This window comes from Poecilia formosa, unplaced genomic scaffold (assembly GCF_000485575.1).
Source record: "Poecilia formosa unplaced genomic scaffold, Poecilia_formosa-5.1.2 Scaffold401, whole genome shotgun sequence".
NCBI classification, from domain to species: domain Eukaryota; kingdom Metazoa; phylum Chordata; class Actinopteri; order Cyprinodontiformes; family Poeciliidae; genus Poecilia; species Poecilia formosa.
The window spans coordinates 135,263-163,078 of NW_006800340.1; the positions used below are offsets into that span (position 1 = coordinate 135,263).

Here is a 27,816-nt window from a genome sequence, read left to right on the forward strand (position 1 = left end):
AATGTGCTATACAAATAAAATTTGATTGATTGATTGATTGATTGAAGTCTGCATAGCTTTATTGTGTTCTGTAAATACTCATGATCTTTCACTTGCTTAGACCAAGAGCTCTTCAAAGCAGACAAGAAAGAGAATGGTATCTATATCATTAAAATGTCAATTTAGGAATACAGATACCTTATTTTACAAAATGGCATTTTCATCCTCAGCAACCAGGTTATTGCAGGTCTTTTCACATCTAAAAAAGCATCTACAACTTGTTTGTTTTTTAGTTCAATAACACAACATAATGTTGCACAGAGGAATAGAGGAAAATTATCTGAAAAAAATGATCTTTGTCACTTTGTTTATGTTTTCTTGCAATAATATGACATTTTTTGCTTTTTGACATTTGATTACTTAGTCTTATGATCCACTGAATGAGCCTTGAATGAACTACTTGCATTACTTGCATTACTTTTAAACCTATATTGTTTTTTGGGTTGAGTTTTATTTTTAGCCTAATTAAGTAGATTTGAATCAAAAAGTAGGTTACTGTCTCTGCAGAACCGACCTCCTGGTCATTTGCGTGACACAGTTTGTACAGTTTTTCTGACACAAATGCAGTTTCCTGGAATCTGCTGTGGAACCTGAACATCCATCTAACACAGGGATCAGTGTGGATGGATGAGAAGCTTCCAATCTCACACGACCCACGCAGCCATATGGATGTACATATACTGTGGGGACAGCGTGCCTGGAGGCCTTGTTCCATGATAGATTCTGTGTGAAGGAGGATGATGCACATCAGCTAAAGTCTTAGACTTTATTAAATGATAAGAAGTGTGTGTGGGTTTGTGATAATTAATTTTAGTGAGAGAAAAAAGGGTCTCACACTCAGACCAGGACTATTCCACTGTGCAACTTGTTTCACCATCAGGACACTTACAAAATATATGTATAGATATGACGTGTTGGATGTTTTCTGTGGGGTTGATGAGGGGAGGAGAAGAGGGTAAAATGTAAGATAATGAAGGGGAACAAATGTAACTTGCTGACGGCATAAACAAAATTGCTGATGTGGATCTCTGGATAACTTGAAATTTACCAAAGATGGATCATTGGATTAATTCTGCCTTTGAAAGCTGCTTTAGATTTTTGTTTAGGACCAGCACACAGAAAATATAAGATATACAATGGTTGGTTTATGAAGTAGGAACTTTTTCTTTGTCCTTTGGTGCGAACATAATTACCTGAAACGGTAAACAGCAATGTCATGAGACAAATTCAATGAGTTATATCAAAACAGAGAATGCTAGCATTAGCCTTGCACTTCAGCAAAATTCTTTGCATTAAAACTTTGTCTACAGAAGCAAGATTAAATTATTAAATTTAATATATGCACAATAATATATGAGTATGTTTTTAAACAGGAATGATGGCTTTTCCTGTATTAGGTGAAATGTTTTTGTAACATTGTTTCAGCTATCTTAATCTGTGTAACCCCAGTTTGGGGCAGACTATGAAGTGCTAACTTTAAGTGGCATCAAAGTTCTTTACATAGCCAAATCTGCCTGTTTTTTATTAGTATTTATACCCATCACTAAATATGTATTTTGTGATAGGTGCTGCATTATATTAAACTAAATGTCTTTTTTTATTTCTGCTCAACCTTTTTCTTTCCGTTTCTCTTATTGGCTGAATGTTTAAACACCCACAACCTTTTTATATGCATGTGTGTGTGTGTGTGTGTGTGTGTGAGAGAGAGAGTATGCGTACCATGTTTCTTCTTAGTCCTACTCTGTACCATATAAGCTGCAGAGCATCCCAAGCCTTGGATTCTTTGGTTTGACATTCGTGAACAAAAAGCTTGTTTGTGTGTAAGCGTTGCCATAACAGCTTCCCAACCTTTAACCCAACCCCTCACCCACCACCTCCATCGACTGAGTGTTCAGCACCTGTTGTCTTTTTGTGGCGCCAGTCCGTTGCTTTGGAAACACACACACACACACACACAGAAACACACACACACACACACACATTTCCGCCGTGGCTAGAACAGAGCAAGGCTGTGGAATTTATCTGCTCCAAGCACGCTGTCTAAGGGATGCTCAAGTGCAGACTATTGGCACACACATCCACTTACACACTCTTCAAAACTTCGGTGTATCATTTCTTTTGTCAGTTTTCTTCTAATACTTGAAAAAAAATCTTGTGTACTTACAAGAGCTTTTAAGAAGTGAAGTATATCTCATATCACTGGGAGTATTTCTAGGCTTGATGGGCAACTATGAATGTTCCAGACCTGACAGGAGTTTCCCAGCGGAGCGTTCTGAACATGTAACTTCTGGCTGACGTGTGTTAATGGTGATAGGAAGGTTCCAGCTGCGCTCTGATTGGCAGGAATCACTGAGCGGATCCTTTCATCACGTGATGAACACATGGCAGATGTAGGCTCAGTTTAAAGGATGGATTAGAGGCAAGGGAGGAATAGATGAAAGAAAGGATAGATGCACTGAACAAGGGAGGATGGATGAAAGAGTACGTGGTGGAATGATTGAAGGTCAAGAGAGAAAGAGCAAAGGATAGATGTGATTGATGTGAAACGGCTTGTTTTCATAAGACTGCTGCACGCTGACTCTCTCTCTCTCTTTCTGTTAGTGTGTGTGTGTGCGTGTGTATACATTAAAGTGAGATTGTGTGAGTATCTGCAGTAATTTACCAATTGATCTCAGGGTGCAACTGAAGGCTTTTTCTCCTTATCTTCTCTGCCTCACACATATACACACAAACATAAAGACGTTTATTTTTTTTTATTATTTCCGTCGTGACTGTTTATCTCGGTTAGATTTAATCAGTCACAGCCCTTCAGGAAATTCTTTTTTTTTAGCCTGTTTCGTTGTATTGAATTCAAAGAAAATCAAAACCGCCTGGTTTTTTTAATCTATCATAAAATAAACAGAAAATCTAAAAGAAATTACGTTTTGATGAGTAGGTTCCCCCCCCTCCCCCCGTTCATGAGACTTTCTTTGTGTTTTGTTGACCGTAATTTGATATGGAGTGCTTGATCTGCCACAGTTTTAAACAGCGCTGTCACCCGGATTTCCTCCGCTCCAGAATCAGCAGAGGCACATCGCCCTGTTTATCTCAGTCTGTTTTAATTCTGCGGTGCTTTTTTTGACTGATTGATACATCTACTTACGCCTGAAACAAATATGTTCCTAAGACTACAAAAAGGGGATAATTACTGGTTCCTTTTAGAAACTGTCATCAATAATGGGATTTTCTTTAAAAGGGCGATATTATGTAAAACAAACTTTTTTGATGTTCAAATGTTATTCTCTCATCAAAAACATACCGGTAAAAACATAGTTAATTATTAGTAGAGGCACAATATTGTGATGAAGGTAGAGTTTCAGAAAGAGCAGGAGTTTTACAGAGGCCCAATTGAAAGGCATTAAAATTAAAATGTTAAATTTCTTTTAAGTCATTTTTTATGTATATAGCATTTGTTAGCAAGTGTAGTTAACAGGGATGGAAACACATAATACTACTCTTTTAAAGTCAGCTGAATTTTGTGCTGAATTCAGTTTTCAGTCTGTAACTGCATGTTATTACATCTTGAATGTCTGATATAGGGAATCATAAGCTGTTCTCACAGTTTAAAGCTGCAGTACATGTATTTTTACATATTAGGAAAACTATTTAACCACCGTCATCCGTGGCTACGCTAACTAGTCTTAGCATTCGTGGCAGGCTATGTTGTGATGAATCGGCTGTAGTGTAGCAGAGAGCAAGAGGGAGGGGAGTGATGCGAGTGGCGCATACACCGTAGTGATTGATAGCGCTAAAATCCTCCTCTTGTCTCTGGTTGGTTGTTTCTGACTGTGTGATTTATTTCAGCACTTAGTACTGGAAGCACTGGGAGAAAGCAGAGCTAAACTTTTTCACAGATTGTCTCGAACCGTCACGACATAATGATCATTTCAACAAATATGTAAAAAAAAAACAACTAAAAAAAACATATTTTTTAATAAAAGTGCAGCTTTTCCTGAATCCACCAAAAAACTAAAGACAGTTATCAGAAAAATCTGTGAAATTGGAAGTGAAAACAGGCTGTCTGCCTGTGAGCTTAGACATGCTGGTCCTCTCACTCTGTATCCTCATTGCGTGCGGCTGCAAGGTCACAGGGCTAGACAGCCGGTAACACACACACACACACACACACACACACACATTAACTGACCGTGCCGTCAGAGAGGGAATTAGGTTGAGAAGCTGACAGGGTTAGTAGGGTTAGGGTAAAGTGTGTTTGTGGGTGTGCATGTGTGTGTCTGAGAGCATATGTGACAGTGTGTGTATGTGTGTATGTTGGTCCATGTGCACTTGTTGTCGATCCATGTAGATTTGAACTTATAAATGATTTTCAGTGTCCCTTCTGAGGAGTCAAGGTGCAGCTACAGAAAGAAAAAGAAATGTTATTTTAAACAGAGTGAAAATTTTGTATTGAAAGTGCAAAACATCATGAAAAACAGTCCAATCTAGCCATCAGAGAACAGCCCACAGCAGTTTTTAAGCATGAGGAGTTGGGATATACAGGAAGCTATCTTGAACTTTTGCTGATCCCAGTGGGGGGATCCATTGTTAAGGCTGGCTTCTTCCTCACAAGGATACAAGCGTGGGAGTAGTCAGGACACCAGTTAGATGGATTTGGTATCTGGCTCAGTGACACTTGAGATTGTAAAAACAAACTCAGGGAATAAATGTGTGTCGTTCTGCCTCGACATGACACCGGGGTCAAATTAATCTAAATTTCAGGAAAGGAGAAAAATATGATCGTTTTTGAGTTTTTGCCACTGTCTTGTTAATGCACATACATAAACTGATCAACCACTTTATTGTTGCACTTTATGTCCCCAGGGAACAGAAGACGCAGTGGGATGAGCAGCTGCTTAAACAGGAAGACGCCGAGAAGGAATACGGACAGAAACTGCACAGGTTTATCAACCTTTCCCTCTTTTCGTATTTCCCACACACCAAGCAATAAATTCCCTTAGCTTCTCCCACACAATCCCTTTACTCATCCCAGTCATTCTCCTAACCACCGTCTTCTTCCTGTGCTCCCATGCACTTCCAGATATATTGCCTCCCCTTGCGAGCTGGATGCGTTAGCATCTCTTAAATTAGTTGAGGAGATCTTAGGCTCCGTTAAGTGCTTGTAACGCTGCAGAGTCTCGTGCGAGGCTGGTGCAACAGATGGAAGCACTTCTTAGCTGGCGTGGAGTCGTGTTTCTCACAAACTCTCATCAGTGCCCAGAAGCATGTACGTTGCAGCAGATAGGCTTTGATTAGCCAGCATCGCACTGATATACAGACATGCACATGTGTGTCACATACTCCCAATCCACATGTGTACGCCCACAGAAAGGCACGTATAAGTGCAGGGGCCTCTCATCTTCCACTTGCAGGCATGCAGGGTGTATATTTTTTCACATGCTATCTGCCGGTATTCCCTTTCTAGACTGCTGGCCGCTTGGTGTGTTCAGTTACACTGTCGATTTATTTCCCATCCCACACAGCAGTCTCTGATCTAACCCCATGGCTGCTATAAAGCTCAACCTATCATAGCAACGGGGGCGGATGCAATTTCAGACTGTGTGAGGGTGAGAAGACAACAATTTGCCAATCCCCTAAGAATGGTGACCATAAGTGCCTGAACAGTGTTAATCTGGTCAAGACTCCAAACCTGTCCTCTTTTATGCTGCAACAAATTATTCATTAGCTTTAAAATGTCTAAAAGCCTCATGCTTGTTTGTTTATAAAAATAAATCAGATTAATATCATTTGTTAATTAATAACATATTAATTATGTTAATATGTTATTATTAAACAAACGAGGAAAAAAAAACAAGCAAAAATGTATTCATCCATTGTAGGATCGCAAATATTTCATAAGAACAAAAAAAAAAACAATTTCAAAACAGAAATATTGACTTATGTTTAATACTTGCCTAAAGATCACTAATTTCAAAAGGTTCTGACAAACGAGCCTCATCTGACCAACTATCCTAATTTATTGCATATAACTGTGGAATGACTGAATAAACCTGGACAATGAGAGGTGCAACTTCCCTTTTCGGGTTGCTAAAGTATTTTTTTTAAAATACGGTTTGCCCCAGTTTTCCATGTCTGTGACTTATGTACTTTAATAAAAGTTTTGCAAAGATACTGGATGGTTTTATTATCCTGACGTAACAAAGCTGGCTTTCATCAGTTACCTGTTGACCTATAAGCGCAGAATCATGGTGCACCTGCAGGTGTGCATGCATGGGTGGTTGTTCAGAACAGGCGCAAACATGTCCTGTTTAAACACAGATGAAAAGAGCACTTCCTCCCAGAATATTGTAATACAGACATGTTTGTGCAACTCTCACCCTTTGTGTCTTTATCAACAGATTAACAGTGGAAGTAGAGGAGAAAAATAAGAAGTGGTTGTTATGTCAACAAAGGTGTGATGCCATGGAGAAGCAGCTGTTGTCATGGGAGCAGAGAGAGGAAGAACTAAACCAGAAGTGGCATGCAGCTGGAGAGGAAGTGACGCAAACTAGGGAAATTCTGGAAAAGATTTGGCAGGAAAACGGGGAGCTGATCAAAGAAAGGTCATCGATTCACGATTCTTCTGCTTTTTCGTTGTTTCTCCTTTGTGCTCCATATTATCAGATTCTATTCTGTTTTTTATCTGTTCACTTCTACCCTATAGTTTATTCTGAATATAATAATCATTATTAATGCCAATTCACCCTATATTCAGCTGCTTATGCACAGACTGGCTTACAAAACTTTTAAAATAAGAAACTAATGAACCATCTGTAGTCCTGTCAGAAGCATCCATATTGTAATTTACTTCAATGAATTTTGACTAGTTTTGTTCATAGAACTGCTTAAGCACAACTGTGTTCTGGCATTCTCTTAATAGTCTGAAGAGATGGGACAGCCTGAGTGAGGAAACAGGTCAGTAAATATTTACACCTCAGTTCAGCCCGAGAGGACAGATTTGGGTTTGGAACAACATAACACAAATCAGTGCAAACGTCAAAGGGACCAAACTTTGCGTAAATCTTGAAGAGAAGAATTGAACCCTGAGGCAAATGCCACTTTCACATCGCAGACTATTCAATAACCTTGTGTTTATAGTTTATTATCAGCTTTTCATTACATTGAAAGTACTAAACGCCCCTGAGATCAAAGTTCGGATAACCAAAACGGCTCGGTTTGAATTTATTTTGGTCAACTGGGAAATATTTACCGAACTCTAATTATTCCACAGTGGACTATCAGGTGTGGAAACACCTTAAATATCTTAATATTTTAATTTAAGATTTAATTTGCAAGTTTACTTTGTAAAAGTGCAAAGAATAATTGTCATAGTTTAATTGTTACCATAGCTAAAATCTGATGCTGTCAGTTTAATATTTGTGTTTGAGCTTGCTTTGTTCACACATACGTATCAGTAAATAATCAATTACCAGTGATTACTGTTAAGCTCAGCCTATGAAACTCCAGCGAATCTGTGTTGAAACTAGTGGTGGTGATGTTCTTAACAGCCCCTAACTCATATTCTGCTTAAGGCCCCATAACCTCTTGGCCCAGCCATGCATGATGAGCTAGAGCCACGGCACAGTGGAAATTTAATTCATGTGGCACTAGCGGGGGACAATGTTTTTTTTTTTTTTTGTTCAGTCTTTAATAAGCACCACAGAAGCTTTTTGTTTTCGTAGGCTGAGATTTTTGGGATGAGTTCTTCTGATCCTCACTCTTCATAGTCAGCCAGCTGGCGCTGTAGCGCTCATTCATGTTTACAGGTCCACTTTTGTGGCTGCACACCTATCAGATCAGTCTGACTGCGAGGGGAAGAGGTAGCAAAGACATTTGATATGGCATAGTTTGAGGCTTTACTGGCACTGCAAAACATCAGCGTGCTGCGTGACCACGGAGCGAGTACAACAACTTCTCCATCGACTGAACCAGAAAAATCTCTGGTTGTCCCTTATGTCAGTGGTTTCAAATTTTCAGACTTCTTTACTAATATTAAGTAGTTATTAGGAATAGCCATCTATCGGCTATATCCACAATATATAGTGACAGGTCACAAAGGAAGCATTGGGTGAGTTTATCAGTCATCATAATGTTAACAAAGTGAAAACATCGTATTAAAATCCAAAGCATCTGTTTTCACTAGTGACTGTTTTACTCATGTTTATTTTATTTTATATTTACAAAAAGAACCTCCTTACATGCATCACCACCCATGAGCTTGAAAGCCAAGTTAATAAATCGTACTGCAGTTTGAAAGGCCTATGACATTTGTCAAAGTTTGAATCAGTTCTGTGCTGCTAGCGTATTTGTTTTGATGAATGACCAAAGAGACCATCTCCCTTAGGACACTGTAACCCACTAAGGTTATATCTGGACCAAGCAGTTCACACTGACAAGTTTAGCAGCAGAGCGTGGACTCCATTCACAGCCTGTATCCCATAATATAACCGTACAAGGTTCAACTCTGAGCCTCAAGATCCTTGCTGAATGTCTTCCCCCCCCTTCTCTTTTCCCCTTTCTTGTGTGAACACTGTCAATAAAGGTGGTTTGAAATTTCTTTAAAAAAGCAAACAGTATCTTAACATTTATATGAAATACAGATGTTAAAATTGAGACTACTGCTCAATTTTTACTTGAGCAGTAGTCCAATGTTTTGATCATGCTGTCACAATACTGCTTGCTAACTGGTCATAGAAAAACAGGCATTTTTTAATGACTGAGCAAATCGCAGCCGCATGTCTCACTGGGCTTGCCTTAATTAGACCCCAAATCTAGTATTTGGGTTTGGATAATTAGTGCATGGGTTCCTGATGAAATCCACTTCTGTAAAAGCTTTTGATCTCTTAGATTAATAATTTTACTCAGCTGTCCCTAAAATTATAAATCATCAAAGTTCCAAGAAAACAGATACATGGGATTTTCAGGACCTCTCCTGGCATTTTTAGCATGCCTGCTGTAATCAAAAAATGTCAGGAAGAATCCTGAAATGCAGACTCTGGTGTGTTTTTTTAACCAATTGAAAAAAAACATCAGAATGCTACAAATATTTCTAGTCTTGTGGTTCAAGAATGTCTTCATGTTTTTTTATGGCTTGTGAGCCTTTTTGAAGTGGATTACAGTGCTGTGATTCACTGGGAGATGGTTCATAATGAGAATGACTGTGACAGAGTGACATTTAAATGGAATATAAATAATTGACGGGAGAAACAGAAACACTGTAAAATGTTTCTACACATAAATATTTCCTTGACTTTTCAGCAGTTTTCCCCTTAGAATACAAAGTATAAAGGGCTGGAGAGTAATGCACACTGAGGTTGAGTTCACATTAGAAACAAATTCTTGCATGACAGGATTTATTTTTCACTCCCCAGGATCACAAATAATTTAAAACCTATAGATTGTCCTGTGTGGTTCTCTGCACACAGACTTCACATTTAAGATAAGACTGCTTTTTAGCTTCTAGAATTGACATGAATTAGTGAAAAGCATCACAGTGTAGGATTGCTCCATAAGTCCACATATGATTAACAAAGCCATGAAGTTTTAATTGCTGAACAGCTACGTGTGTTTATTCTTCAAGAGATTGGTGGACCTGTCTTTTAGATTCACTGAAAACATTCATATATAGTGTAGATAATGAATTCCTGAAGCTGGAGCTTTCCCGTATCTGTATGCTTCAGTAAATAGTATTTTAAGTCATCACAGATGGAATCTGGTATGTGGTCATTAGTTTTTTGTTCTTTAATAGTTATATCATGTCTTCGATGACAGATGCCTTTTTTGGCATAAGAGATCCCATATCATATCTAGTGTCATGCACAAACTTAATTTCTAGCCTTCAAGGGGAATCTTTGCACAATGTCTCAGACTGTTGTAATCTGTACAAATAAGTCACGATTCAATAGGTTTCTCAGTTTAAGGTCGTGGTTGGAGTGGGTATGCCACAACATCAAAAAGAATCAAATGCAAATGCCAAATAAATGTGACATTTTTTTTTTCTTGTACACAGAAAATAAGTCTAAAGAGACTTGAAAATAGCCCACCCTTGTTAGTTACGGGGTTCTGACATCAGAGGATTTGTAACACAATGGAAGATTTGTGTGCTGAAACATTGCTTTAAAAAATGTCAAAAAACTTAAACAGTAGGGTATAATGTGTGTCACATTTAAATGCATTTATAAAGCATTAGGCATTGCAAAGTGCATAATCCACAAACTAGAAAGTGAAACAATGTCTGATGTCAAGGAAAGAACAAATATGCAATAGATTGTCATAATAGTACCATTATCTACATACACTGTTCATATTTCGCTGCTGTTACAAGTTATGTGAAACCTGATGCTTTTTTTTTTTCAGGCTGTAGATTGAATTTGTCTCATGTCATCATTTCCAGTTATTTTTGCATTAGTTTTGTGTGGAGTACTTTTGTAGCTTAATCTACCCATTTTCTCTTCTGGATGGAAGTGCTGATCGCCTGTGACTTAGGCAGCCTTTGTCACTACAAGTGATGTGTGTGAGCCATGACAGTTTCAATAGTTTTCAGTTGTTACTTTTCCTTAAAAACTAAACATTTTCTGCTCAAGCACGTACATGGAAGTAAAAGTTATCCATTTGCGCCACATATTGCATCTTAAGCTCCAGTTTAAAATTACACACAAACACACATAATGCATGGTATAAATACAGTAAATCTAAATTTTTTGATATTTTTCACTGTAATTTTACTTTTTAAAAGTTAAATCTAAATATTTGAATAAAGCAATGTAGAGGATTTCTTGTTGTGAAATCCTGAACTTTGACCTTACCTGACAGAAGTGAAGTTTTTAGATTTGTAATTTTTCAAGTTAAACAAAGCATGTAACCAAATTACTCCTGGTTAAAAAAAAAAGTCATTTAGTTACAATTACAGAAATAATAGTTCCTCCCCATCTGTTGGTCTGTGTGCAGCTACCGTTATGAATCTTAATGAAGAAGCTGTTGATGAAAATCACTTGTGAAGTGACTGTGAAAAGACAACCTTAAAAACCACCAGGTCACCCTTCCCCCAGGCTGGTGAAAGATTGAAGGGTGATACAATAGAAAACCTGATCAGAGACATGAAACACAGCCATGATGGACAGTTGGATGATGAGATGAAGCAGGAAAGGAGAGACGATAGAAAGGAGGCCAGGAGGAGGAAGGTGGGCCTTGACTGGTCTGAGGAGTTACATCACCAGCTCTTGCATGAGAAGCACGCGACACTGGGGCTGCACACGTTCTACACGCACACAAGAGAGACGTCCCAGCATGCCCTGGATTCAGGGAAAGTGACAGAATTGAAAACAGAGGGACAGGGTGAGCGAGGGCAAGAGCTGGGAGAGGAAGAAAAACCAATGAAAGCCGCAATAAGTTGAAAGAGTAAAAGATTTAAAAGTCAAGAGAGGTCAGAAGTTTCTTTGCCTACTCATCCATCTTTTAAATGTGAGAGGACTTGTTTCAAGTGGTTTCAGGCAGCTGCATTTTCGTGACTGAAATGATGTCCCTCAGAAGCTCTCCAGCCCATCCACCCTTCCGCAGAGACGTGGTTTCAAGCCTTGGGCACAAGATAACGCCTTCATCTATGTTTACTTCACACTTTTTTCTGCTTTTCAAGTTCTCTCCTTTTTGCTCTTGTGGAAAGTATTATATCATCCTTGTCTGGATCTTGACTTTTATTATGGCTCTCAGTCTTTTTTTATTCACACATCATAAATTGCTATTGCTATAAAACGGGGTCCATTTTTTTCTTTTACAAGGCGGCACATTTCTGCTCGGAAATTCTGGGGTTAGTGGAAGAAAATTCCTCATCCTGGAATCAAAATAAGCTTTCCAGGTGGAGAGCTCTGTCCCTAAGTATAAATCCCGGGGGATGCATGATGTCAGCAGAGACTCCTGATAACTCCCGATCCTCATTGTTGATTCACGGACAGTGAGTAAATAGCTATTTAAAACTGCCCTTGAGCAGGGCCGACTTTTGTCTGCATGTGCACACACAGATGCTATCAGCATCCAGAGCAGAAACAAGGAATGTGCTTTTTTTTTTTTTTTGAAGAGGCATCAGCCGCTCACACACATGTTCTCTGCCTGCATACACACACGCCGGTCCTTAAAAGCAGCCTGGCGTGTGAGCAAATGAAAGAGTGTTCCCAGATTTTCCCATCATTCCACCCTATAATCCCCCCAGACCTCCTTCTGAGGGCTAAAGTTGCACGCACCCTCATTCGCCCTGGGGTGGGTGCGGGGTGTCTCACACACACACACACACATAGGCTCAAAGTTGATCCTAAAACTGCTGGTGCGTTTATCTTTCCTGAGATCTCCAGTTTTTGATAATCAGAGGCGAGTTATATCTGACAGGACACGTACACACTCAGGCACTCCAACCCACCCACATGCAGACACATAGAGATACTGTATGCATCAGCAGTTTGATACATATTAAAAAGGCTTTGACTTCATAAATCTGTCAAATCCTCACATCCTGGGGTTTCTTTTCTAGAAAGGACTTAACTATGAAATCCCTGATGGCTCTGTGCTTTGAACACACACACGCACACACGCACAAACACACAAACACACAACGTATTATCGCAGAGCAGTGTAAACTTCACAGTAACCATGCCAAATGTATCTAAAATAACATTTTACACTCCAGTAGATGGTTGCACAGTGATGGCTCCTCTTTTGCTTCCGTCTCCTCTCACATCTCTTGTCTCCCCTTAATGAGGACCGAGCAACGTTTGAAAGGGAGTCAGACCTTGGCATCAAACTCGCAACTCTCTGGGAGCGTTCATGCGGAAACTTTTGGCTGCATCTATTTTTGAGCTTCTCCCTGTGCGCGCACGCGGTCAGTAGGCTGATGTGATTAGCCAGAGCTAGTGGAGTGAATGATGTTATGTCTGCCCTGACTTAGAGGAGAGGGAACGTGCAGGCCGCTCTTTATTATGTTGTAGGTTATGTGGTGTTTCATCAGATATATGCACAGAGGTGTGCACACAAATATGTCACCACACACTTTTTTTTTTAATAAAGATGGTTCCTCTTTGACAAATGTTGTGCCACAAAACACAGTGCCTAAGAGAGATAGATCGTCCGTTTAACTTTTTTACATTTTCTTACATTATGACTTGATTTTAATATATTTTAATAAGATTTACTGTATGCGAAGGACAAAACTGTGAATAACTGTGAAAAAGTGTAAGGTTTGGGAAATTTACATTCATCTCCTGTGTGTCAAAACACTGAAGAAAACCTCTTTCTTGGACTCCACCACATTGGTTATGATATGATCTAAACCTTTCCATTGTTGTTCTGGCTGTATGTTTAGTCTTGTCGTCCGTCTGAAAGGTGTGTCCTGGTCTCGAGTCATCAACAAACCATCCATCATCACCTATGACCAGCTTCCAACTCGATGCTGAAGAAACGCATATCCATAGCATGTGGACACTTTTCAAACTTGCATTTGTCAAAAATATTTTGAAATTTAACCAATTGTGCACTATGTGATGGTGGAGGGTGACATAAAAGCTTAATAAAATAAAAATATGTATTGTCCCATCCAACATTGTTTACACATAAGTTGGCTTGGTTACAAGACGATGCATATTTAATGCACTGATTGTTTTAACAAAATGTTCAGTCGTCCCAGATATTATTTGGCAGCTTGTATTTTCCTCCAAAACTGACTGTCTAAACATTACTTAAAAGCGGCCAGCTCCTCTGCTTGTCCTCTGAGATTCATTGTCCTTCACATCTTATCAGCCAGAGCAGCTGCTGAAATGACACTTTATATTTGTGCAGAAGATCAACAATTCAATAAGGTTTATTCTCTCTGGCTATCTCAGGCTCATGTTCCACAGTTCACTTTGTCCTCTCTTTCTGACTTCCATTTCAGTTTTTATTTGCTCACCACTTTTTTCTTTCTGCGGATGTCCAGATCAAGATTTCTTTCCGCGATAATGACCTGAGTCATTAAAGATTATAGGCAGATGGATTCTACAGACTTAATAAAATTAATGCTATGCATATGTGTGAAAGCTTTGTGTCTCCAAAGTGCAGTAAAGTAGCACGCTAGATTTCCTCAGTACTTCCTAAATCGTGACATGGTGGTATGCAAGTTGTAAAGTTGTAAAGACCAAAGCATTCATAGTCTAAAAAACTGCAGCTAACAAAGGGTGTCCTTTCTTTCGCTATTTCAACATAGATTCAGATGTTATTGTCACCACTTATGTTTCTTTAACAATTTGTTCATTGTTGAGAATTTTATTTAGATAATTGGGAAATGTGTAAGTTTTGCAGGCAATAAGTAATTGCTGTTGCAACAAATAATACTTTATTTTAATGTTGTAACACTGCGCTATGTTTGTATTTGCAGAGATATTTTGATTGAGTCTCATGATCGAGCTGTGATCAGCATGAAGTACAACCACAGCAAAGAACTTGCCTCAATGGTGAGGGTCATAACCATTTTAAGAACAAGAGTTGAACTTGGTGTGTAAAAAGTAAAAAAAAAAAAAAGTCCCACTTTGCTCCCTTACAACCATTATTTGTCCATCTGTTCTACTAGTTTGTATATAAATTGGCTAGGTTATTCGGGTAAAACAAATCATAGGGTACACATAAACACTGCACCAGATGCTCTGTCAGGAAATACTGGAAAATAAGAACCTTGGAAAGATGAAAACTAGTAACTGATTAAAGATTGCCTCATGTGATCTTATTGGAGAGATGTAATGTCCATGATGCAATGTTTTAACATAAGAAGAGCTGTAGCGAAGCAGAGCTGAAAGCTGCGTCTGGGGCGTATCGGTTTACGCTGATGTAAACAGACGTTCGGGACCGCATCCAAGTCATTGTCCCAGTTCAGAAGAGTTTAAATAGGGAGAATCCCAAGACAAAATGTGGATGAGATTATGGGGCTCTGAGACCAGCAGTCGGATGGATGTACACAAATCCGAGCACATACTCACACACTGACAATTAGCCAACAGTGTTGTAGTGTCTTGTGCTGTCTGGCAGCAAGAGGCTCAGAGGTTTAGCTTTACATCACTGCTCAGAGGTTGTTCTTCCAAGAATAAAAGTCTGCTGTGCAAAGATCTCAAGTGAACACTCACTGGTTTATGTTTGAAAGAACAGAGATGTTTAATTTGGAAGACCTATTTGTTGTTGAGATTGACCTACTTTGGTGATGTCTTCAGATGTTGCTTTAATATTTTCATTTAGTGCTCTTTTCACAATACAGTCTACTTTGTGAAGTGTACCAGTCCCTCCTGCAGCAACTCCCCCCTCCCCCCCACACACATACACATCACAGGGATGTTGTCACCCCTGTACTTCAGTCAAAATCATAACTATTGTAATTCTGGCCAAACCCTTCAGTTTTAGTTTTAGTGGAAAACAACATGTCTGGAAAAAGTCGATGTTTTTGTCTCTGTGTGAAAACAGTAACCAGGCTTATTGTTGCCTTTAGTGTCGTAGTATACAGAACTCAGCTCGTCACAGATGATGAAACTCTCCCTCCAGCTTCAGTCAGACTGGGGTTGATTTGCACCTGTTGCATCAAGACATGTTGCCCTCAGAGACACAGCACTCGTCAACTTCCTCTATTGTTGAAGGGCTGTACATCCCTGTGTTGTTTAAACTTGCAAAACAATTGATAGAGCAGACGAATGTCCCTTCTGGCATCTGGAACTTGTACTAAAGAATGAAACACCAGATTTTGGAGGTCCACCGTTCTCACCCTGATATCTCTGCTTGAGTTCCTGTCACACAAGAAAGCAGCGTTTTCGATTTGTTATCCTAACACACATCCAGTGTTGTGCCGCTAATGGTCAAAAACATACAAAACCATTCCATGCTATCATCATGACTTTCCAAAATGATTAAATTTAATGCAAAGTTGGTATTTTAAATGGACCTTCAATGCAACTTTTAGAGCTACTTTGCATTAAAAGATGTCATTATTTACTGAATGACACTTCATGACAACTGTCATAAACATTCATAAAGACTTCTTTATGTTCACGACAGATGTTATGTCGTGTTTTTGACAGTGTCATGTCAGTCTTACGCACACCCCGTCAAATAAAGTGTTACCCTTTAATGGTATAGAAGGAAGTAATTAAGAAAATGAACTAATTATTTTTGGTATTTAGCCAATAGACACAAATTTGGTCATCTTAATGGACTTAAAACGGAAACAGTTTAGTCTGATTTGATGTCAAGGAGTGAGAAAAAATGGTTAATGTGTCTTTTCATACAGGGTATGTTGGTAAATATCTGGTTTCAGCTGTTAGCAATTGTGTGGAGATATTTTCACCAGACTGCCTGGAGGGGAAAATAGACTGGCCGCATAAAAAAACCAAGGAGGATGGTGCATGAGTGAAAAGTAAACAATATACATGAGGCCTTTGAGTCAGCATGAAACTGCTGTAAGTCATTCTGCAGCATCACACATTTCTTACATTTAGACCGAGGCAGACTTGTTTGGTTTGCTGTAAACTTTCCCATCTAGATTTGAAAATGTCACAGACAAGCACACCGACACATCTACGTGTGAAGACTGATGCTGACACAGAAAATGGTAGAAAACATCTCCCACACTGGTAGACATCCAAGCAGGTTATTTCTCATCATGGGCTTCCTGACTTCGTATGGGTGCATAACCCATGAAGAGGAAGTGGCCACTCTGCTGCTCTTTTCAGATACAAACTGCAGCTGTGTACATACACACACAGGGTCTACGCACACAAACCATCCATGCTCCTCACACGTACATTTCAACCAGCGAAAAGGAAGTGGTGTTTTCTCATTTCATCCAACACACGCAATGTTAGTCTCTCATACAGCCTCTCAAACCCAAACCATAACATGCATGCACGCACTGGGTCAAATATACACATTTTCACACGCCACTCTGTTTTGTTTTGTTTTTTCCTCTGACACCCACATCCACTTTTTTTTTCACACTTGCAGGCATAAGTGCATGCAATCAGACACACAGAGATTAACAGAATCACAGTGGTGCTAGCCTGTGACACTGACATCGAGTGTCTCTGATTTTCCATGCTGGTGTTGGAAAAACAAGGTGGCCTTGATTGAGCTTGAGTAAAAAATGTGCCACACAGTGCTTTGCTGTCTGGAGACCAAAGTGGTGTCTTATGTAGCAAGAAATTCATTTTTCATTTTGAGGAGTCCGACGACAAGAACTCGCATTTTGAGGACTTGCATTATTAGAGAGTAAGCGCTCACGTTTCTGTCATTGTTCACAAACTGTGAGTGAATTATTGGAGTGTTTTGAGGTTGGCTAGAGGTCAGCGAGTTTTTCTTCAGATTTATGTACAGCTCCGGTCACAGGTTGATTTTCTAGTACAGAGCCAACTTTCAAGTTAGTTCATAAATTTTTAACAGGGTTGAGGTTGGGGCCAGTCCAGAAGCTTACTGTCAACCAGTTCTTTGCATTCTGAGACCAGTGTTTTAAAATAGATGATCAGCTCTGTCCAAATGTCATCAATCTGACCCAAAAACTGTCCTCAGATTAAAGGAAGTTAAAATTCAAAGAAACACAGTCTTCTCAAACTTTCTCAAATTCATCATACACTCTAACAGGGGTGTGGACCGACTTTGCACACCCCTGTTCTAGAAGGTTCTGGGACACCAGCCTCACTGTCAATGTATGACATCAACGTGAATTGTGTTTGGGCCAGCCGACACAAACTAAACACTCTACCAGTTGTCAAGTATAGTGGTGACGGTGTCATGCTGAGGGCCTGTTTCACTGCCAGTGCTACTGTTGCATTGCCCAAAGTGAGTGGCATAAAAAAAAGACGACTCCTTACAAATTTTTCACATTCATCAAAAGTCAACAGCTAAGTGGATTAACCTTCAGCAAAATGTGTGCGTTTCAAAAAGAACCGGTGTTTCAAAACGCAAATGATTCCAAAAACATCTAAATGTGGTTTTAAATTAATAAACTAGACTGTTTATTGTCTGGGTTGAGGCCTGTTCTCAACCCCATCTAACATCCATTAAATTATACTTAGAGGTTGAACCTATGTTAGGAAACAAACCAATCTAAATGAGCTGTACGTTCCCTAAGAAAAGTATTCAAGTTTGGTCAATAAGGCCATTTTCAGGGGTGAATGAGTAACATTTAACTTCTTAACATTTCAGATAAGATAAGTCAAATATTCAACCAGCATTATGATGAAGTTTGTGTTTCAAATCATCACCATCTAAAGAGAACAGTTCAAATTTATCTTCAAAGCTCAACATTGATAAGACATTTGTGCTAAGACACGTCTGACTGGAAATGTATACTTCCTCAATAGATACGTTGGAAATGAACAGTCTTTTTCTAGATGCTTAGATAAGTTAGTGACTTGCTCTTTTATATTACGGGACGTATGACTATTATTTCTTTGTTTTCAGTTTGTAGCAATACCTTATGGCTTCTGTGTTGCTGTCAATGTGGTTTAGGAAAGTAAGCATCAGCTCATAAAATAAACTCCTATTGCACCCATGTTGTATTTGTTTTCTTGATATTTTGCAGCTGGCTTCTGCTCTGAAAGAAGAAAGACTTCAGAGTTCTTTGCACCTACGGAAGAAGTTGGAAGAGCTTCGAATGGAGGCTGATCTACAGCTGAAGACAGAAAGGGAAAAAAGCCAGGCGTTGCTTTCAGAGCTTTCCCTGAAGGTGCAGAATGGAGTCCACACTCAAAAATGAAGCATGCACAATGGTATTTAGGATACAGGCCTAGTGCTCATTTCCTTCATTGGGAGACAAAATTTTGAGCTTGGTTTCAAATTTTACATGTCTTCCATCTGATAGAAGCTTTAAAGTTTAAAAGGTTTAGCCAACATTAAAGCTGTTTTTTGGTATGCAGACTAATTGAATAAGACTCAGACACTTCAGTTTATATTACGAACAAGTTTGAACTGAGAAACAGCTCTTCTAGCTTTCCCCTAACATCTTCCCTCATAATTTGTCTGCATTTCTGTCCTCTGTCCCGCCTGTGTAGTTATTTACCTTGCATGCCTTTTAGCGTTCCTGCAGCACACGCACGCTCGCATGCAGACGGCATGATTAATTTTGTGGTTTCAAGAGATTTTAAATCCAGACAGTGGAGGTGAGACTGCAGAAGGCAACACGCAAACAGCCCTCCTACATCCTCAAATACATTTCCACCCACAGTACAAATCTATGAGCAACAAGGAAGCACGCTGAAGTTCTAGCAGAAATAGGATCATTCATTTGTCAGACAATGCATTTCCAGTTTGTGGAAAATTTGCTGAATTCCTCCTATTCTTGCTGTATTCGTCACTGCATATTCCCTCATAGCCACATCCTGTGCAAAGACTAATCACGGTCACAAAAAAAACACCCAGCCCAATGTGATTTCAATTTTACTGTTACCCTCAAACAATATTTGATTTAGAGCAACAAGAAAACAGAAATTCTGCTGAAATGTGAAAATGAGGATTAACTGTTAACTGTTTCAATGTACAATCTGAAATCAACCCCGTTTTTAGCTGGAAGAGGAGAGGCTGGCGGTGCAGCGCCTGAGTCAGGAACTTCAGCAGGAGAGGAAATGCAGAGACGATCAGAGGAGGACAGAAGAGGCAGCAAGGGAGAGGAGAGAGAAGGGGGAACGCCGACAGGGGCAACAGAAGCTGAGCCAAGCTAAATGTAAGCTAGCTCTGGTAACTGAGAAGAATGCCACACTTACAGAAGAGGTGGGTATTCAGTGTTCATTCCTCCTAAACTGCTCACATCTTGTCACATCACAACCAAGAACTTTAGTCTACTTTATTACAACCAACAAGAAGTAGTGCGTAATTATAAAGTGGAAAGGAAAAAGGGTTTCATGTCTTTTTAAATGAGTAAGTATCCAAAAAACATGCCCTGCATTTGCATTTTAAGGCTGCAAATGGCCAAGTAGGGAACGAATGATCAGCGAATGATCAGATGAGACTAAAGCTGAACTTTTGGCTTTTACACAAAACGCTATTTGTGGATGAAGCCTAACACTGCACATCAACCCGAATGAAAGTGGTCACAGCTCTTTCATTCTGTGATCACAGAATGCATTACTGTGTGGACAAATAGAGAAATACTTGTGCAAAGCTAGCAGAGACCCAGAATGATTAATTGCAGCTTGAGGCGATTCTGTCTCACCAGTGGGAGATTAATTAAGATGTTCACCGCTCTTTGCAAAGTTTTAACTCTCTTCTTCAAAATTATGAGCTACTGCGTATTTCTGTCACCTGAAATCCCCACTAAAATGTATTGAAAAGAGGGCATAAAAACTTTATGAAGGCCCACCTTGTCATTGTCATATCTGCACATGTTTGTGTCACTAACATTTCTCCAAAGCTTGTTCCGGTTGCTCAAGAAGTCTTTGATAAGAGACATTTTCAGTCGCTCAGTATTTCCCACTCGTATGTTTCTGTGCCAACAGCAGCTACACAACACCAGGAATAAATTTAGCCACTGTGTATTTTATGAGAGTGTGACGGCCGACGAACATAGTGAGCGACTTTTAAATGGACAGAAAAAGCGAGAGCGCTGGAGATGAAGCTCACATTTGTCCCAGGTGCCGAGTGCGTAGGGATGCATCTCTGTGCCAGCGCTGTCCACATGCAGCTTGTTTGAGCCCAGAGATAAAATGTGAAAGGAGGGAAGGACATGAAAGGGAGCAAGACGGGATGCACATATAAAGGATTTGCAGAGAGGACTGAATGAGGGAGACGCACTGCGTATGTGTACGGCAGTGGGGAAAAAAAAGACTTGGGGGTGGGGGGGGGAGGATTCTCAGGACAGCTTCCTAAACTGAGAACCAACATTAAATTTGCTCGACCTTTGCAGTGAATGTGTTTGCTGTGTTGGAGTGTGAGGCTGCAGTTACGACATGCATCAGCTGTCTAACCACTAACGCACACAATCCCATGCAAACAAGCAAACGTCTCATTTTTTTGTGGCTGCTTCCCTGTCTGGGTTTGAGACCAGCTTTCTGTGTCTTGGTTTGCAAATTATCTACCAAACAAACGACCGAAGCTGAAATAAATAGTCATGTTTTTTATACATCAGAAACTTTAATGTTCACTTCATTCCAGCAGGGATGTGGCAAACTGTCACCTCATGTAATTTTGATACTACTGTCAAGCTTGCGGTTTTTTTAATGACAAAAATAAAAAAAAAAACTAAAAAATTTGCATCCATCTAAAGCATCTAACTGAGCATGCATTCCTGGGAAGTTAGCATTTTATTGTTGTATTTTTTTCAACTTGGTTGCAGTCTTTAGACATGTGATTCTTATGTTCTCTCCAAAACCTTGTAAAAGTATTTTGAATGTTTGCTCTTTTCAGGTCTGTTTTGCTGACTGAGAACAACTACATGCTGTGGCTTCAGAAAAAGGGCTATTGAGAGCTGTGGGGCAAACCAAAACTCTAAAGTCGCAAAAGATCAAAGCAAAACCAAAATGCTTCGCTTTGATCTCTGATCATGCATAGTGGGAGAAGAGCAGATCAGGTGATTTCTCAGTTTGACGGGCACCTGTCGCATTTCGAGACGTACATTTCTTCTGTATATTTATATAAAATTCTATGACAAACTGTTAATCAATACAAGAAAAATGCAAAGTCTTAAATCAGAATGCATGGGTGAACAGAATGTCATGTCTTCTATAAAAAAAAAAGGTGTAAATTTGTTCAGTTGTAAAACATGGAATTATTCATGAGGAACGTATCTTTCAGAAAACTTAATTTTACACTTGTGTGTATGTATGTATCTATATATACATCACCCTACACTACCCTGTAAAGGTTATTAAGTCCCATATTTGCCTCTTACCATCTTGTCATTACTTGTTCATCGCAGTGCATCTCTGCCTCTCACATTTATGCTGCTGAGATTTGTAGTGTTGTGGTTTGACAGCCTTCTAACAGCTCTCGCTCTCTGCTCTCCATCCAGCCTCTTTAACTGCCTTCCTTTCAGAGAGCCTGTCCAGAATAGTTGAGCCAGTTCAAGGTGCCCCGATGCTAATTTCACAGCTGACATGCTCCTTTATGTCTGTCGTAGACCTTCAGCTCAGCAGCTTCCCCCACCGCCTCCGCCCTCATCTTTCTCGACTCATTTAAACAGACCTTTTCTTTTACCGTTCAGTGACGGAAGTCAATGCAGATCTCTTTGCATAATCTCTTCTTTCCCCCCTGTTCTTTCTATTCCTTTTGGTTTTTCTGTTTTTAACTACATCTTTTTAATGATCCATCCCAGCGTGTATCTGGTCCATCTCTCTTATTGTGTTTTTTCCTCAGTAGTATTGATCTGTGAACGTGTGTGTACGTGCATGTTGGTTGGAGATAACTTGGTTTTGATCATGACCTTGTGATATCACCCTGTTGCTAAGCTACTGTGTCAAAGTCTGAGCGTTTTCCTCGACTGCTGAAGGACATCGGTGACCTTTCACCTATCTGTTTTTCCAGACAACAAAATAATGATCATTCTCTTGGGAACTATATGTTATTTTAAGACCGTAAAAAAAAAAAAAATCAGAACAACTTCCCATCAAAACCACTTACCGTCATTCGGTGTAGGGGCCACAGTTGTGTTTATGGATTTGTGTCCACATGATTGAGCATCCTGTAAACTGCAAATTCCAAATGGGAACCCACTGGAACATCAATTTCAGATTTAATATAGCCTCCTGCTGCATTCATAGAATTCAATTTTTTATCTCACAATAAACTGTGTCTGCGTTTTCAAACACTGCCTCTGGTGCTAGTGTTGTTTAATTACTTGATAAAAATTTGTTCAAGTTGTTTGTCATATTTTTAAATTCCAAATTTAACTTTCTTGATGAGTGCAACAAATGTGTTGCAGATTTTTTTAATATGCCTCTATTGAAATAATACACATGTGGACGATGGTCACAAAGGCCCCACTGTAAGACTCCAAATATTTCAAACCGTTACTTGTGACTCTCGAAGGTGAATTTCAAAAGATCAGAACATCACTGGAAAGTTTATTTATTTTAGGTATTTATTTAAAAAAAACAAAGAAAGAAAAGAAAAAAAAGGCAAAACTTGTATTTGATTTTGTACACTTGTGCACTTAGAGCTAAATAATACCAAAAGTTTCCTTGGAAATTTAAATATTAAATATTAGGACCAATAAAAGTAGGATTTTTATTACAGAAATATCAGCCAAGTACATACTGTACAATATAGTTCAGTGTTGCATGGAGACTTTAAAAGCAGCCTGCATTACTGGGTGTGCTGTCTCTCATCTTAATCTTGACAATACTCCACAGCTCTTTGCTGGGAAATCAAGCACAGTAGCACCATCGCCATTAAAGCAGCTTTTGGTATTTATTTTGCAGCTTTCCCTCCTTGTATTTGGTAATTATGAATTATTTTACTGTTCCTTTGGTGTAACTGGTTTATTTTAAAGTGATACACAAATTAAGTTGAGACAACTGTTGTTAGTCGTATCCATTATAATTTTGTAATAACACAACAATCTGTAATAAAAATTTAATATTTTAAATCTATTTTACATAGTACTCCAATTTTCTGAGAAAATCAAGTAGTAGGTTTTTGTCGACTGCAAGCAGGATCACACATGCAAATACACGCAGGTTGTTTGTTTTTTTTTTTTTTCTTTATTCAGACTAAGATTATCGCCTGAGTTCTTTGCTTTCCCTCTTTCCCCTTTTTTTCCGGTCAGATTCTGGCAGTCTGGCTAAAGTCCAGCCACTAAAACTCAGCCACCCCCCTCCACTGGGCTTCCTGGTTCTCTCCCCCTCTCTTTGCGGCATTGTTTCAGTTGAGCAGAACAACTGAAAAAGATCACAGTGTCTGGAGGAAAAAGACACCTGCCTGACCCTTAAACCTCTCGCTAAAGACTGGGGTTACATAAAACACACACACAGACAAAAGTGTGTGTGTACGGGTGTGTGTGTGAGTTATTGTGTATGTGTTCCCAGTGGAATTTGGTTGAGAGTGACGCACTAAAAGGATGAGGTTTGTGAGTTTGTGCTTGACGTCCATCTGATGACCTTCTCTTGACTTTGAAAGTCAGACAACCTTTGTCAGCACTGAGGTCAGATGCAATATGGCTGATGGACGCCTTATATGTAAATCAGGGCAACAGTGTTCCTTTACACAGCCCACTGGTTTCTTGACTTACACCAATAACACACACACAGTATGATGGGTTTGACCTCTTTTCCTGATCTGATGTACAAGACAAATTAAACAGCAATAACAGATTGAATTCTGCTGGAACCAAATAAGGTTGAACAACTTCGTAAAACGTGGACAGCACAACAACAAGGGAACAAGCTAGAACTGTGTGCATGACGTGTCTTTACACAGACTGATTGCTTTGGAAACGATATAACAGTCTGTAGCAGAAGGAAGAACACTAGTTAACATGTTAGAATTAAGCTTAAACTTGGCCAATTAAAGTTGTTAAACTCCATATTGATGCAATTTGTGGAGCACTTCTGTGCTGGGCAACTGCAATCTAGACAAACAGAGAGGCAACAGGGAAGCTACCAAGGGCGGTTGTAGTAATTACTTTGCTTTAGTCTAAAATATAATCCCCAAGGTTTTTGTTTTTTGCTTTTTGCTTTCAGAATGGCAACAAATAAGTTTCCATATATCCTAATTGATCCACTTAGTACATTTTCTCTAAGGACCAACATCTCTTTGAGACTAGTCTTGGCAAAGACTAGTCTCCTATTGAGTCACTAATTTTCAGAATCCCCCTCTTGAGCTTCTGTGCGTATGTGGAGGTTTATTCTGTAATTATCACTGATGGTCCAAAATGGATACCACAACGTCTCTCCTTAATTCCTCCTCTGGCCTTATAGTTATTTTAAAGACACATATGTTCCAAATATGGCTGTAAACATTTACTTTGACTGTGGTATTAATTAGAAGAAGAGTCCACGGAGACTGCCAACGGGCATCTGTTGGAGTCTCCTATAGCCGCTGAATTGGAGAGTTTAAGTTTAACGTTTAATCACAGGATGATGGAAACAACACATGTGTGTCATCAAATGGCAGATGGTCTTAATGATGTAAACTGTTCAAACGACACATGTTTGTGGTTAAATGCGCCAGTAGTATTTATAACCTCTTGCTTCGTGTTAGTTAAAAAGGCAGGTGACCTCATCAGGCAGCCTTGAAAGAACTTGAAAGAATGACTTTTAATTTCAAATTTCTGGCCTTGGATATAAAGCTAGCAGCTTCTGTATATCATCCTTTATTTTCTGTGTGGCTGGTTCTAATCACACTTTCCCGGATCACAAAAAAACATTTATTTGTCAGTAGTCTTCTGGATGTAAACAGCCTAATGTGTCCCATATTGCTCCCAGTGATGTAATGGATTTTAACTTCTCCTGTAATCATAAAGGGGACACATTTTGTCTATTAGATCTCCAGTGCTTTTGTGCATCACTACAGTGCAGTCTAAGTGCTTTTAATTCAGCATTGTTCCTGCTGTGTCTGTTTTTGGGTATCTTGCCTGTTAGGTCTTGCTGACCGAGTCTCTTTTTTTTTTTTTTTTTTTTGACTGTGCCAATTTTAAATGTCACTGGCGCTGCTCGGAACAGTCACCTTTTCTGTCACCACAAAATTGATTTTCACGTTTAAGTGTCAGGTTGCTGCAGTTTCTTTCACTTTCTGAACGTTTCACTTCCACATTCATGTCTAAGATGGGCGTGGCTCAGAGCCACCGCTGCCAACTCCTCAGTCAAGTAAGCAGGTACTGACTGCTCTTAAAATAATGAAATGACATCATAGTTTAATCTGCATGATCCTCCTTCTTCATAAAATTGTAAATGACAAAATAAAAAGCCATAAATATCTTTAGAACTACAAATTTATATTTATAAAAAGTATTTCGGTCTATTAATTTTTTGGGGTCTCTTAGGCTATGGTCCACTTAAAGAACTACAAGAAATTACAAAAAATAAAAAAATAAAAAAAAATAAATATATATATACACAGTTGGTTCAGAGTATGGAAAACCAAACCAGTACTTTTTTTTTTAACTAGTTAAGAACTGACTCTAGCACAGGCTCTAAGCACTAGTGACTACTAGACCTATAAGAGAACAACCCCACAACAAATACTTAAAAAAAAATAATAATAATAATAATTACATATATATATATATATATATATAATAATTACATATATATATATATATATATATATATATTTCCACCAGCCAGTTTAGACCATTTACACTACTAATAATATCTTATATGTAAAACAGCTTTGCTTTACATTGCTTTATGTTTTGATGTCCTTTGAGTTTAGTTGAATCTTCATTCAGCCACCACTAGGGGGCATGTCGTTTCCTGTTCTAATGTTTTCCACATGTTCACTCTGCCGACTTGTGAAACAAGTTTTTGCGGCATTTACAAACTTCTGCTTACATCTAGACTGGTTAATTGTGTCTTTTGCCTTATTACTTGTAAGACAATTGTTGAATTATTTGCTTAAATATACCATTGTTAACAGGATTATGCAATAGTCTTTAAAAGCAGTTTATGCAAGAAACAAAGACTTCTATAGACTTCTAAAAATGACTGAAGATTGTCAAAAAGGTTTAGTTTGACTGGAAATTTCCATACAAGAAAAATGCCACAACAAATATTTCCTCATTTGCAAAGATTATTGCGTGCTTCATTTCATAAGTTCTTGTGAAAATATATTTTTGTTTGCATTTGTTAAATATCTCACAATCTACTAATCCTCAATATGATGTAAACAAAACAAACACCAATTCTCAGCGTCTATTGTGCACTACCTTCTGCTCCTTGTTACAGTGGATATCGTCAGCGGTGGTTTTGCAGATTTATTCGTTTCATAAGCGAAAAGAAGGTAGAATAGTTTTATGTCTGTTCTCATCACTTTCCAGGTGGCATTTCTCCAGGATACGGTATGGAAGGAGTGCGAGGAGAGGGAGGAGCTGACTGCTGCTCTGTCTCAAGCCCAGCAGGAGCTTTTCGGGCTCCAATCCATAATCTCTCCCCGGAGTTCCGCCGGGTCTTTTCCAGACCCCCCGGAGACGCAGGCAACCCCGGGCAACAAGCGTGTTTATCCCCAGGGTAACGCCGGAGGGCCTCTTCCCTGCTCACCAGCCTCACTCCAGCCCCCCTCTGCCTGCACAGACAAAGACGGAGGCCTGCATATAAAAGTGGGGGGAGCAGAGGAGAGTCTGGAGTCCAGGAAGGGTGGTGGAGCTGTGGGTGGAGCAAAAAAGCAGGAGGGGAAGCTGCCTAGACTGAAAACAAGCGGCGCAGAGAGGGAGGTCAGACGCAAGGTCAGATTAATGATGGGGAAAACAGAAATGCTCTAGAAACCAAACTGAATGAAGAAGTTCTGCAAGATTAAACATGTGACCCGAAAAACAGAATTGTCTTTTTGTTCTCAATCAACTCTTAGTAAAAATACTATTAGTAGTGCTTTCTTGTTCAGTTAAGAGTCTTATGTCCTTTTAATCACCTCATCTAAAACTTAAACACACCAACCTTTCCCACTTCAACAGAAGTGATGACTCCTGCTGGCATTAGGAGCTGCAGCTTTACTGCAGACAATCTCGAACTAAAGCGCATCTGTCTTTGCATTTTCTTGCAACCAAAGTCTCACGCTCTTTTTGGCACACAAAGAGCTTTACAAACACACCAGTACATAAAGACACAGACA

The 27,816-nt window shown here is 39.2% G+C and overlaps 1 protein-coding gene across 5 annotated transcripts in view; it reads left to right on the top strand.

Moving 5' to 3' along the window:
* The window catches only part of LOC103154796 (Leucine-, glutamate- and lysine-rich protein 1), a 130,587-nt gene extending 103,012 nt beyond the window's left edge, over positions 1–27,575 (top strand). For 4 of the 5 annotated variants that reach the window (XM_007576213.2, XM_016663040.1, XM_016663041.1 and 1 more), the window contains 6 exons: positions 4,900–4,977; positions 6,435–6,638; positions 14,468–14,543; positions 18,644–18,787; positions 19,624–19,827; positions 27,029–27,575. In XM_007576213.2, the coding sequence (XP_007576275.1) occupies positions 4,900–4,977; positions 6,435–6,638; positions 14,468–14,543; positions 18,644–18,787; positions 19,624–19,827; positions 27,029–27,469 (1,147 nt within the window). In that variant the 3' untranslated portion in view covers positions 27,470–27,575. Of the gene's footprint in view, positions 1–4,899; positions 4,978–6,434; positions 6,639–14,467; positions 14,544–18,643; positions 18,788–19,623; positions 19,828–21,459; positions 22,860–27,028 lie in introns of those variants that run through there. The other variant, XM_016663044.1, reaches the window with a different exon arrangement.
* The last annotated feature ends 241 nt before the right edge of the window (positions 27,576–27,816 follow it).